Here is a 14,407-nt window from a genome sequence, read left to right on the forward strand (position 1 = left end):
AAGTCAGGCTCATACAGTGTATTTGGTTAATTTGTCTCTTAACTCTCTTAATATTTTCTGCTTCCTACAAGGATAAAGGTCTTCCTTTCTCTATGGTGAAAATCTTGGTATTTAATCAAGACTTACCAATGTTAAAGCATTCTGTCTCCCTAGGAGTTGTACCTTGATTGTCAAAGGCATGATTTACCCAGGCTTATAAATATATATGTTCCTTGTATGTTCCCATGGTTACTTCCACCAAGATATTGAAATATTTATTTTAAGAACAATGCAAATTAATTATTCAACTTAATAATCTGCCCCTAGAAACCTTCTGGTTCCAGTTACCGAGTTCTCTTGGGTCGTTATTTTATTTCCAAGGCTTTTGGCTATTTTAAGGAGAAAATTGTTTTGGTCGACCTAGTTTATTATGGTAGCTTCAGTTGATTTCAGTGATTAACGAGGGTCTTGTACCTCCCTACTGTGTTAGGAATTGCATTGTTTAGTAGTTAACAGTAGGACTTGCTGTAATGGATAGTAAAAATACATATATTAAAGCAAAAAGAAAAATAAGCCCATAGTATTTCATGGAAGAAATCTGAGTTAGGCAGACATTTGAGTAATTTTTTTTTTTGCAAAATCAAATAAAAGATTTTGATTGTGAAATATGCAACTGAAAATGCTAATTAAATTTAGATGAATAAAACTACGTTTTCCCAAAGCATGTGTACTTGATTTTGATAAATATCAGAAAAACTTTGCATCACTAAAATCTGTTTTTAAAAAATTAATGTGGCTCAATAAAGTTGTTAAAATTAATGTGGCCAAATGTGATAAACTTATTTTTACTCATTAAAATATTATTTATGATAGAAGGTGAATTCCACATTGTACTGTTGCAACAGGGTTTGTGTGTCAGATCAGTTGTGGTCTTTGCTCATTATGCAGAGTGCTTTTGTAGTGAAAGGGCTTGCATTCCTTACTAAATTGGGCTCCTATTAGGAGTAGGAGCAGTAATAGGGAAGAACAGCAAAAGGGTTCGCTTCATATGCTCAGCTCTTACCTTGGTGCATGTCTTTTTCTCCCATTGTTCATGTAATTCATTTTTCTATATGGGAAGTGCTCTATTTAATAATTGAAATTACTGAACTTTGTGACATTGTCATTTGATTTACTGAAATTGAAAGTATATTAAGATCTGAAAATGTCATTTCATCTCCGTTGGAACAAAGTCATAGAGGAACAGTTTGTTTTGACTCATATTACAGCCACATGATGGATAAGCAGAGATGAAGCTGCCTAGACTAGTCAGGACTGATCTCCTGATAAACCCAAGAATTGTGGGAAGAAAACTTGGTCTGGAGAAAAATTAAGAATTAGAACAATAACTCCTTCAGGTTTGAGCAAAAGCAGAAAAATTCAGTAAAGCAGGAGGGAAACTTTTCTGTGTTTCTAAGCATTTTAGAATAATTTCAATAGGCATATATGCTCTATAATAACAAGAACTTTGGTGTTCAAGATTTCATTTTTTCCCCTCACAACAACACAGCCGTTTCTGTTAAAGAGGCTCAGAGTGTTTTGCTCAAGAAATCTCAACTAGTGAACAGTATATGGGATTAGGACCTGCTTTCTGACCCTGGTTTAGGTGTCCATCATGCCATTGTCTCTGAGCTATTTGAGGACAGGAACAATGTTTTATTGATCGCTGCATCTAGTATCAGGCAGGGTGCTTCATAAATGCCTTTAGTTGAATGCACAATAACCTGAAAGACTTGATTTTAGCAGATTTTTAGTTTAAAAAGTAGTGCTTCTATATACACTACCTTGATTTTGGTATACATAAAAAGGAAATTCTTGATCTTGATACACTGCAGAATTTTTAAAAAGTAACCAGCTTTATAGTCACAGCAGATCAGAATTTTCCTGTATAATCTCAGAAAAAAATCTTTTAGACATAGAAAACATCAAAGGATATTTAAAAAAATTTTTAAACCATTTAAGCAGGTAATTTGTATCATTTAGACTATTTGTTTTTTTTTACTCATTCATGTTATTGAATTTTAAGTTAACCTCCCCCTCCCCCTCCTTACTCAATGGAAATTTAGGATATTGTGTAAATTCTTTGTAAAGTTTGTTTTATAGTTAACCTCTTATGTAGGTAGCACAATCTAAAGGTCACTTAAGATTAAATTTGATAAATGGCAAATGAGTTACTACTATTTAGTTTACTCCAGGCAAGTGAGGTCTTGACATGTTGATCTGTTGGCTTGATAGGCAGAACATTTCTAGATAACATGATCTTTTCATTTGCAGCTAGAGGTAGTTCAGTGTGAGTATGAAACCCTGCCATCTCTTATAGGCAATACTTTGAATTAAATGTGTAAAGATTCTAATCTACAAGATCCATCTTATTTCTCAAGCTTCAGAATGTCTAGCTTTTTCAAGCACATGTGAACTATACTCAGTGTAAACTTAAATATTTCTGAAAATGTCAAAGCTATATGCACTTTTACATTCAAATACTCGAGTTGGGTTTGGATAAAGTTTAAGAAAATAGACCACCTGTGTTGGTTTTGGTTTTGGTTTGTTGCTTTTTAGGTCCTCTCAGCCACTTCTTGGCTATGTCTTTCATGTGTCCTTGATTTCCTGCCCAAGAGGGATTTACTAGGGCTTAAGAGATATCTTTGAAATGGCAGATGATTAACTCTAAAGTTATTTGGAGTACTGATATAATTTTTGGTTAATTTAAAGTCATATTAGTTCACCCTTTGAAATAACAGGAACAAAATGGAAATGATATTATGAAACTAGTAAGTTTTTTGATATATTAAATTTTTAGCATTGGGAGTCTCAAATTTTGTTTTAAGTTGCTTTTTATTGTTTTTAGTATAAACACTCAAGTCATTTTGAGTAGCAGAAAGAGGTCTCGATAAGGCCACTTAACTTTTTATTTCTAGCCTTGTGTGTTCCTCTAGGCCAGTGGTTCTCAACCTTCTGGCCCTTTAAATACAGTTCTTCATGTGGTGACCCAACCATAAAATTATTTTCGTTGCTACTTCATAACTGTAATGTTGCTACTGTTATGAATCGTAATGTAAATATCTGATATGCAGGATGATCTTAGGCGACCCCTGTGAAAGGGTTGTTCGACCACCAAAGGGGTCGCGACCCACAGGTTGAGAACCGCTGCTCTAGGCCATGTTTACTTTTTTTTTTTTTATATAAACTACTTTAAAAAAGTTTTTATTGATTTTAGAGTGAGAAGGGGAGAGAGAGAGAAACATCTATGAGAGCAAAAAACCATCATGATCAGCAGCTCCTGCACACCCCGCACTGGGGATCAAGCCTGCAGTCCAATCAAATTAGAATGGAACTGGTGACCTCTTGGTGCATGGGTCGATGCTCAACCACTAAGCCACACCAGCTGGACGGCCATGTTTACTTTTTAAAAATCTGTTTAAGACATTATTAGCCAGTCAGTTAAAATAAGAAGCATTAAAACTAATGAAGTTGTTTAAAGTAAATGGGTCATTTTTATTTTAAAAGCATTAAAGATACTTTTGGTTTAAATATATTACCCATTTTATAGTATCTGCTTTTTTTTTTTAACATAATACCAGAAATGTTTTAGCATCTTGACTGAATGTGCGTAGATTCTAGTTTCAGTTCTAAACTCCCTCTTCTGTCTGTTCAGGCAACAGGCTCACTGACATTGCCAAGTAATTGTCTCTAATGTAATGAGTTAATTAACTATCTCCTGCAGAAGTCAAGTAGTGAGTGACTCCTTGTGGATGAGAAGACTTTTTTTTCTCTGAGCTGTACACTTTATCTTTTAGACAAAATCAAGTTAAAATAGACTGGGAGAGTTGGGGAAAACACTAGCAAAATACCTCAGGGTAAGTGATTCTCTGGCATCATTTATAATCCCAGATACTGGCTGAGCCTGTTCCAGTACATGTCAACAAAAGCATTTGTTTTCCTTGTTGGCTGCTGTGTCCTTGGTAGTGTGTGCTAAGGCTGCTCTATTTCCTGGTAGTTTTAAAGTCAAGAATATTGTGAAATTCTGGTGATTCAGTAAGTACAGTATACTTTTAATGTATGCAAGTATGTGTATATGTATGTGTTCTGTGTGTGTAGTGGTGATAATCCTGGCAATCAAACTCAGGTATTGCTATAAGACATCTCTGTGCCCCCCAAAAGGACAATTGGATGCCAAATTTTGTTAATACTGATGCAAATATTTTCATATATCCTCTCTTTTGAAAATTTATATCTGCTAATTAAAGAAAGAAAGCAACACTCAAACAATTGTGAAGAGAGAGAACAAAGAGAGAACAAAGGTCACCATAACCCATCTATTGTATTTTCTTATTTTGTGTTTAGTTCTTCCTTTCTTAAATTTTTTCATAGGAGTCATGCCCAGGATTCTTTGTTAAAGGATGTGAGCATTTTTATAGCTCTTTATACATGATGTATAGGTATATTTGTGTGTATGTACTTATTGCTAAATCACTTTTTAAAAGGACTGAATTTGAAAAAAGATGTACAGAACAGTGTAAATAGTTGTTATTATTTGTAAAAAAGAACTAGATAAGAATATTCATACACACATACTTGCATGTGTATATATACTAACATGTATATATAATGTATATACACATATATCATGTATATGTAATTTACTTGTTCATGTGTAAAAGAGATCTGGAAGGATATACAAGAGTTTGACTGCCTCTGGAGTGGGGAATTGAGTGACTGGGGACAGAGGTGGGAGGAAGACTTCTCACTGTATAATATCCTTTTGTACTGTTTTAATTTTGAATGGTATGAATGTAACGCTATTAAAATCATATCCATTAGCAATGGGTGAATGTAACCATTGGTCCCGCCCCCCCCCCCCCCATTGTTTTTTTAATTTGCACTTCCCTCTGCCTTGGTTAAGCCTCAGCTTCTTTCACCTGGAACTTTGTGATAGTCACTGCTTGGTCTCCTTGCCCCTAATCAGCTTATTTCTTCCCCAGTCCATCTTTCACATTGCTACCAGGGAGAGCAAAGATGTGACAATACCTCTCCTCCCTTAAAATTTGTAGTGCTATCCCATGGCCCACAGAATAAAATGCAGAGTTATTCAGTTTAGTTTTCAGTCTTCCACCATCTGGTCTCAAACTGTCTTTTCATTTTCATCATCTACATATCTTTATATGTATACCTCCTCTTTGTTACCATTTCTCTCTCCAGCTAACTTCTCTCCTCCCCAAAGAAGAAAAAAAATTATTTCTGTATTTGTTCACATTGACTATTATATTTTAGTCTAAAATATCCTTTCTCTCCATTTGCAGTTGAAATTGAATTTTACTTTTTTTTTTTTTTTTTTTAAATCCTAAAAGTCAATATGAAACACTTTTTTTTTTTTTAAATATATTTTATTGATTTTTTACAGAGAGGAAGGGAGAGAGATAGAGAGTTAGAAACATCGATGAGAGAGAAACATCGATCAGCTGCCTCCTGCACGTCCCCTACTGGGGATGTGTCTGCAACCCAGGTACATGCCCCCGACCGGAATCGAACCTGGGACCCTTCAGTCCGCAGGCCGACGCTCTATCCACTGAGCCAAACCGGTTCCGGCTGAATTTTACTTTTAAGGCCTGTTTTGAACAGGCCTTCTCTTTTCTCCTCCCAACCCCATCCTATCAATCCTTAGAATGAACCACTCCTTTTTGGTTCCCATAGTTATTTTTCATATTGTGGTTTGGCACTCATATTCTTAGTGGTTGACTTGTCAGTCTCTCTAAATTCTACTTTTAGACTTCTTTGTGTTGCTCCCTCTTTCCAACTGCAGTAGTCTCCCTGACATTGTGCCTTTCCCCATTCCTGCTGGTTCTAAATTTTTGTAGTTTTGTGATCTTGGTAAATGTATCAGATTATGTCATACCTTAAAGAAGGAGAGGAGGAAGCAATTGATAGGAATTGGTAGAATCCATTCACTATTAGTAGCAATATTATGTAGTTTATTTTTTAATCCTATGTTTATATACCTGTTGTTTTAAAACATCAAAAATTGTTTAGTTTTCATTTTATAGTTGTGTGATATATCTAGGGGGGCTGGAGAATGGAGTTGTTGAAGACTCGCAGTGAGTTAGTGGTAGGGCCAGGATTTAAACCCAGGACCTTTTTAGGAATGACTTTTAATAGCATGTAGAGAGAACATGATTTTATTTTGGGGTGATATTTGCTAGGTGCTATTGTTAGCACTAGCTAGTAAAAATATGTCCACTTTGGGCTACTTCTTATGTAGGTTGATACAGAATTTTCTGTGATAGTCTCTGTGGTGTGTTTCAGAATACAACAAAGGAAACATTTTTTATTTAATGCTGTCCTTGTTAAAAGTTAGATTATACATAAGGATATTTGAAATGCTTAACCAAAAGTTCTTTGCTCTGGTCCTTGTCATCCCTGTCTTTTTTATCAGAAGCAACCACTTGTAATTCTTTTAGCTATTTATTTTGGTATTTTCCTTTATATTTCTACTAGAGGCCTAGTGTATGAAATTCATGCACAGGTAGGGTCCCTAGGCCTGGCTGGCGATTAGGGCCAATCTGTGGGACGACGAGCAGGGCAATAGGGGGGTCCCCCGCTGGCACCCGCCTTGTCTGGCGTGGGGCCTATGGACTGGGGCAGCTCCTGCATTAAGCGTCTGCTCCCTGGTGGTTAGTGCACGTCATAGCGACCGGTTGTTTGACCGGTCATTCCACCATTCAGTTGATTTGCATATTAGGCTTTTATTATATAGGATTCTTCTATTTCTAGTCATTATTAACTTTTTTATTATAGCAGTTGAGGAATTCCTTATACTACATTCTCCCCCATTCTTTTTCCTCCATTCCTTACTGTATATTTGTAATGATAATTTTATTTTTATTAATCCTCACCCTAGGGTAATTTTACATTGAGTCTTAGAGAGAGTGGAAAGGAGAAGGAGAGACACAGAGAGAGAGACACACATTGATTGGTTACCTTCCCCATGTGCACCCTGATTGGAGTCAGGGATTGAACCTGCAACTGAGGTATGTGCCCTTGACCAGAATTGAACCTGAGAACCTTCAGTCTGCAGGCTAACGCTCTGTTCACTGAACCAACTGGCTAGGGCTGTAATCATTATTAAGTTAATATTTGGTATCTACATTATTACTATTAATGTTTTAGTTAAGTCATGTATTATGATATTTCCTATTTTTGTACAACAAAAATACTTTTTCATTATTTACCTTTTCATAAAGTACAGCATCACCTAACTTTAAACTTACTTAGTAATCTTTTTTAAAAAAATATATTTTTATTAATTTAAGAGAGAGGAAGGGAGAGGGAGAGAGAGATAGAAACACCAATGACGAGAGACTCATTGATCGGCTGCCTCCTGCATGTCTTCACTGGGGATCGACCTGCAACCCGGCATGTGCCCTTGACTGGAATCGAACCCGGGACCCTTCAGTCCACAGGCCAACACTCTATCCACTGAGCCAAACTAGCTAGGGTTTACTTAATAATCTTTGTACCTATTGCCAATTCATTATTTTAATAAATATTCACTCAGTGCCTACTATGTGTCAAGCATTATTTTTGGTGCTTGGGGTACATCAGTGAGCAAACTAGACAAATATTTTTTTTCTTTGTGACACATTCTAATTGGGAGATAGATAATAAACATAATAAAAAGTAAAATATATAGTATGTTAGAAGTATAGGTGATAGGTACCAAGTGGAAAACAGAGCAACATATGGGGAATTGGAAGTACAGATACAGGCATGGGTTGTAAGACTAAAGAGGGTGATAAGTGTAGGTGTCATTGAAAAGGTGACATTTGAGCAAAGATTTAAATTTCTCCCAGTGTTATTTTCGACATAGCCAAATAAATGCCCTGGATAAGCTGACCTTTCATTTTCCCTAGTGGCTTCCCTCTTGGAACCCTATGTCTGCCCCAGCCAGGATTAGGTACTCTTGGGGCCTGCAGCACAGTTCTGGGATTTCCCTTGGCCATTTTCCTGAGTTGAATTGTCTGTTTCCTAATTCCCACATCTCCCTCCTATTTGGTTCATGTTCTCTTTTTGATAGAGCAAGTTATCCTATAGCTTCCTGAGAAAGGACACATGAATGGAGAAAAAAAATGTTGAGAATGTGGCTATCTCAAAGTGCTTTCAACCTACCTTTACAATTGATTGAAAGTTTGGTTCAATTTAGAATTCTAGGTTGGAAATTATATCTCTTAGAATTTTCGGGGCCTTACTGCATTGTCTTTAAGCTTCCAGTGTTTCTGTTGAGAGGAACATGATGTCCGTGATTCATAATTCTTCATATGTGACCTGCTTTTTTTTTTTTTCCTCTGAAAACTTTTAGGATTTTCTCTTTATTCTGATGGTCTGTAATTTTATGATGATGGGCCAAGTCCTGGTGTTTTGTTTGTTTTTTTAAAATTTATTATGTGTTTCTTCAGTTCTGGGAAATTTTCTGATGGTACTACTTTGATAGTTGAGTGAAGTAGCTAAAGCAACTTCATTTTTCTAGATGAGTGATTTTCAATTGATGTGCCACAAGAATTTCTAAAACATGCAATACCTGCCCTAGCCAGTTTGGCTCAGTGTTTGGAGCATTGGCCCACAGACTAAAAGATCTTGGGTTGATTCCAGTCAAGGTCACATACCTGGGTTACAGGCTTGATCCCCGTCCCTGGTTGGGGCTCATGCGAGAGGCAACCAATCAATGTGTCTCTCTTGCATCAATATTTCTCTCTCTCTCTGTTTCTCCTTCCCCCCTTCTACTTTCTCTAAAAATCAGTGGGAAAAATATATCCTCAGATGAGGATTAACAGAATAAACAAACAGAACCATGCAATACCTTAACTGTTTACTCAAAAGCACTGAACTCTTTCCCCATAGATTGTCAAATAAAAAAAATTAAAACAGCCCACACAACAATAGCCAACCAGTGTGAATGAATCAAAATTATACCTATTTTATTTTGTCAGATTGGCAAAAAAGTATATTTTTTTGGTGTGCAGCAGAATTTTAGTAATTAGTTTATGTGTGCCATGAGATGAAAATCGCTGACATAGTATATCAGTACTTTACCAATGTTCTTAAGTCATGCTCTTGGTATTTGTTTTTTCACTATCCAGAGAAAAAGTCTGCATTATCCATATTTTGATTTTGATACTTGCCTTTAATTTACATTTTCCTAAGACATTTGTTGGCTACAAAATGATATTGAATAACTTTAATATTTAAGTATACATTATCTACTTTATAGTATGCCAGTACTGAAGTCGATGGAGAGCATTACATGACCCCAGAAGACTTTGTCCAGCGTTATCTTGGACTGTATAATGATCCAGATAGCAATCCGAAGATTGTTCAGCTCTTGGCAGGAGTAGCAGATCAAACCAAGGATGGGTAAGACCTTTATGCATTTTCTAAATGTTTTTAAAACATTTTTAGAGAGAGAGGAAAGGAGAAGGATAGAGAGATAGAAACATCAATGCAGGTCTCCTACTGGGGATCGAGCCTGAAAGTGGGGCATAAGCCCTGATGGGATTCTGACCTAGTTCAGGGGTGGGCAAACTTTTTGACTCGAGGCCCACAATAGGTTCTTAAACTGGACTGGAGGGCCGGAACAAAAGCATGGGTGGAGTGTTTGTGTGAACTAATATAAATTCAAAGTAAACGTCACTACATAAAAGGGTACGGTCTTTTTTTTTTTTTTTTTAGTTTTATTCATTTCAAACGGGTCGGATCTGGCCCGCGGGGCCATAGTTTGCCCACAGCTGTCCTAGTTCATAGGTCAACGTTCAACCACTGAGCAACACTGGCTGAGCTCTTTATGCATTTTTTGAAGGCTAATGCCCTGCAGTGTCTGATTAAAAAATGGAAAAACCATAAGTTTACCTATGACAGTTTGGAATTTTAATATCAATAAATCATATTTTTTCTGAGGTGATCATAAAAACTGTGTTATTTACTACCATTATCAAGGATACTGGCATTTCTTTTTCTTTTGAAAAACTTACGTGTGAAAAGTTGTATTTTATATATAATCTGAGCAGACTGGTTTTCAGATAACTAAGTATATTTCATTCATTCATTCATTCATTCAATAAATATTGAATACCTACTATCTACTATGTTTTAGGCACTGTATTACATGCTAGAATTACATCAGTGAATAAACTATGCAAAAATGAACAAAATCAAAAGTAAATTAGAATATGTTAGGAGATTATATGTGATATAAAGAAAAATCAGGGAAGAATTTAGAGAGTGTTATTTCTTCATTTCTCTGTCTACTCATTTATTTGACAAACATTTATTGAACAAACACCATTTTCCAGGCTCTGTTGGGCCTTAGAAATACAAACATAAAATGGAGTTCCTGGTCTTAAGAAGAAACTCATGGCCTAGTGAGATAAAGAATGGGTAAACAACACAGAAAAGTAATACTTTGGGGATAAGATGCTACAGCAGAAGTATATAAAAGGTACAAAGGACACTCAAGAAAGCATAATTAAGTCTGTTTTGGGTGGTCAGGACAGCATCACAGAAGAGGTGATGATTGTGAAATCTGGCAAGATGAAAGGAGCTTGCTGGTGGTTGGACAAGTAGGAAGGAGAATTCCATGAAAGGGGGAGCAGTAGTGACTTAAAGCACCAAAGGGCGTTTGTGTGTGTGTGTGTGTGTGTGTGTGTGTGTGTGTGTGTGTGTTTTGGGGAGTGTGAGTGAAGAGGTTGTGTTACAAGTACTTTGGTGTGGTTGTGGTGCTGCTTTGCCACAGTTAGAGTTGTGGTTGGCTTTGTGTGCTAGGCTTTGACTATATGCTGTCAAAGAGGGGCTCATGACTCTCAGTCGTGGAGATATTTTTAGCCTGGCTGTTTATGGTACAGTCACAGAGATCACAAGGTGCATCTTATTAGAGTCTCAGTTTATTCAATTCAAGGAGAAAAAAACCCACTGTTTTTATATTAAAATCACATATGACTGTATTATGGAGCAAATGGAATATTTGTATGAATTACAGTGGGGCCTTGACTTACGAGTTTAATTCGTTCCGAGACTGAGCTCATTAAGGAGCTCGTTAACTCAAATTACTCTATCAACTCAATGCAAAAAATCGTCCGAGAGACAGCTGGTATCTCAAAAAACTCATTAGTCGGGACACTCATAAGTCAAGGCCCCACTGTATAAAGAAAATTTGCCTTGTTTTGTGAGTTCCAAGTTACATCCCCAGGCCTCCAAAGACCCAGGAGTTTTTCTCTTCCCTGTAGAGGTGCTTGTGTGAAAAACTAAAAACAAAACAAAACTGGGCAATTAGGAATCTTTAAACATTATTTCCATTATCATCTTATATAATAAAAGGCTAATATGCAAATTGTCCCCTCTACTGGGAGTTCGACTGGGAGTTGGACCAGGTGGCGGAGTGGGCTGGCCAACCTCCCGCATCCCCTCTCACCAACCGGCCCGGCCTTATCAGCCCTCATTGGGGTAGGCTGACCGGACCTCACCCGTGCATGAATTCATGCATTGGGCCTCTAGTAAAGGATACGATTTTAGAAAAATCATAGGTTGGAGTAGGACAAGATTTGAATGCAGTGAGATCTGCCTAGGAGACTATTGTAATTGTTAAGTAGAAATGTTATCTATCTTCTTTGAGTCCAGGTTTAATGTTATATTCATTTGTATTTTCCTGCAATGACATTTACTATGAGGATTATATCTTAGAAAGATTTTATATAATTTATCAATGGCAGATATTGGGGAAGTTGTATATATTTTGTGTCTAATCTTTAAAAAAGTCAAATCAGCTGATAGTTACTGTGGACCATTTAGTCATTGGATTTCTCATAGTGCTTAAACAGTAAGGCATATGAAAATTAATTCTAGCCCTATCCGGTTTGGCTCAGTGAATAGAATGTTGGCCTGTGGACTGAAGGGTTCCAGGTTCGATTCTGGCCAAGGGCACATGCCAGGGTTGTGGGTTTAATCCCTAGTAGTGGGCGTGCAGCTGATCAATGATTCTCTCTCATCATTGATGTTTCTATCTCTCCCTTTCCCTTCCTCTCTGAAATAAAAAGAAAAAGAACATCCAAAAAAAAATTAATTCTGTTTCATCAGAATTCCTTCTTCAGACTTATTAAAAGTAGCATATACATTTAGCTCTTTTAGGAATGATCAGAGTATTTATTGTTATTAATTTGGTCCGAGAACTGTTTTCAGAGTACCCATGTCTTTTCAGATGCTTCCTTTTGTGACCATCTGGTCCATCTCAGTGGTGTCTTTTATGAAGCATCATTTTTGTGATTCTCCCAGACTCAGTTGGGTTGTTAAAAGTGTGGTCAAGGGTTTAAGTTGCCAGAGTAGAATACGTCAAAAATGGGTTTTGGCAAGTAAAGAATCTAATAATGTTGAATGGTGTTTACTTAAAACAACATCATCACTTGCTTCTCTTTTCAAAAGGTAAATATGTTCTATTTCAAATGGTAAAAACTTTTTCAACTTTGTTTTTTTCTCTGTCTTTGGAATGAGTCAAATTGGGATTGGTTAGGAAATCTAATTCAAAATTATGTCATAAAAATTATGTTTGTGAACAGAAACTTTCTAAAAGCAGAGAAACATGGAATTTTCTAGAAATATAGGGATTCTTAACCTCCTCTTGATCATGAATAATCTTCAGAGGTTCCTGAACTTGGTGAAATCTATAATAATAAAAGTGTAATATGCTAATTAGACCGGACAGCCTAATGACCTTCCAGATGTCATTCTGGACATCCTTCTGGAACAAACCACAGTGGTTAGGGGCAATCAGGCAGGTAGGCAAGTGGTTAGGGGTGATCAGGCAGGCATGCAGAGTGGTTAGGGGTGATCAGGCAGGCAGGTGAGTGGTTAGGGGCGATCAGGCAGGCAGACTATCAGGCAGGTAGGTGAGCGGTTAGGAGCCAGCAGTCCCAGATTGTAAGAGGGATGTCCGACTGCCAGTTTAGGCCCCATCCCTCAGGGATTTTCACGGGATTGGGCCTAAACCGGCAGTTGGACATCCCCCGAGGGGTTCCAGATTGTGAGAGGGAGCAGGCCGGGCTGAGGGACCCCTCACCCATGCATGAATTTCATGCACCAGCCCTCTAGTATAATATAAAATGAGTGCATTTGTATGTTCATTTTTCTGGGTAGAAATCCCAGGTTTTCAAAAGGTTCTATGACTTCAGAAAGGTAAAGAGTCATTCTTAAAATTTCTATAATACTTTTGTTTTATTATTTTATTTTAATCCTCACCCAAGTGTGTGTGTGTGTGTGTGTGTGTGTGTGTGTGTGTGTGTATATGTGTATTTTAGAGGCCTGATGCACGAAATTCGTGCAAGGGCCTTGGCCCCAGCCCCCATCTGCTGCTGCCGTGGCCCCTGTCTGCCATGGCCAGGGGCCTCTGCCGCCTCTGCCTTGGCCCCCACCCACTGTGGCTTTGTCTGGAAGGAGGACATCCGGTCTAATTAGCATATTATGCTTTTCTTATTATAGATATGCTATATAATAAAGGCCTAATATGCTAAGTGTCCAACCATTCATTCGACCAGTCGCTATGATGCGCACTGACCACCAGGAGACAGACTCTCCAACCAGTAGGTTAGCTTGCTGCTGGGGTCCGACTGATCAGGACTGGGCGAGATGGGCCAGACATGCCCTGGAGCCCTCCTGTGATCCCTCCCCAGCCCCGATCCTGCACAGGTGGGGTCCCTCGGCCTGGCCTGTGTCCTCTCACAATCTGGGACCCCTCAGGGGATGTCTGAGAGCTGGTTTTGGCCCAATCCCCACATGCCAGACCGAGAAACCCCACTGGTGCACAAATCCGTGCACTGGGCCTCTAAGTATATATAGATAATTTTAAATTGATGAGAGAGAGAGAGAGAGAGAGAGAGAGAGAGAGAGAGAGAGAGAGAGAGAGAGAGAGAGAGAATTGGTTGATTGCCTCCTGTACCAGGGATCAAACCCACACCTAGATATGTGCCCTGACTGAGAATCAAACCTGCAACCTTTTGGTGTATGGGACAGCACTCCAACTAACCGAGCCATCCAGCCAGGACTATTATTTTTTAAAAATTAGTTACACTTAATTACATGTATATAGAAGAACATTTTATGCAGAAATCTTGTTTGTTTTAAAAAAATTAGAAATTAATACATTAATATTTTGAAATTTTATAATTTCCATTCAGTACATTAAAAAGTGCTCTGTAGAAAAATTTAGAAACACATCAAATTCACAAAATACATTGTTTCAAAGTCATAAAATGATGTGTTCTTTATAGTATATCAAACAGCAAATATGTTATCCTTATTAAAAGAAAACCTTACAGTATGAACTAAGTAATGATTTTTTTCAACTCCACAGTTAGTA

General features: G+C 37.5%; 1 protein-coding gene across 7 annotated transcripts in view; it reads left to right on the forward strand.

Moving 5' to 3' along the window:
- Positions 1-14,407, forward strand: part of SLC25A12 (solute carrier family 25 member 12) — a 171,523-nt gene that overhangs the window by 92,768 nt on the left and 64,348 nt on the right. For 4 of the 7 annotated variants that reach the window (XM_081095643.1, XM_081095645.1, XM_081095648.1 and 1 more), the window contains one exon: positions 9,281-9,423. The exons of 1 other annotated variant lie outside the window; for it this stretch is intronic. In XM_081095643.1, the coding sequence (XP_080951769.1) occupies positions 9,281-9,423 (143 nt within the window). Of the gene's footprint in view, positions 1-3,815; positions 3,876-9,280; positions 9,424-14,407 lie in introns of all 7 variants that reach the window. 2 more of the 7 variants (XM_081095649.1, XM_081095646.1) reach the window with 1 other exon arrangement.

Source organism: Myotis nattereri (genome assembly GCF_964212035.1).
Source record: "Myotis nattereri genome assembly, chromosome: 7".
Taxonomy (NCBI): Eukaryota; Metazoa; Chordata; class Mammalia; order Chiroptera; family Vespertilionidae; genus Myotis; species Myotis nattereri.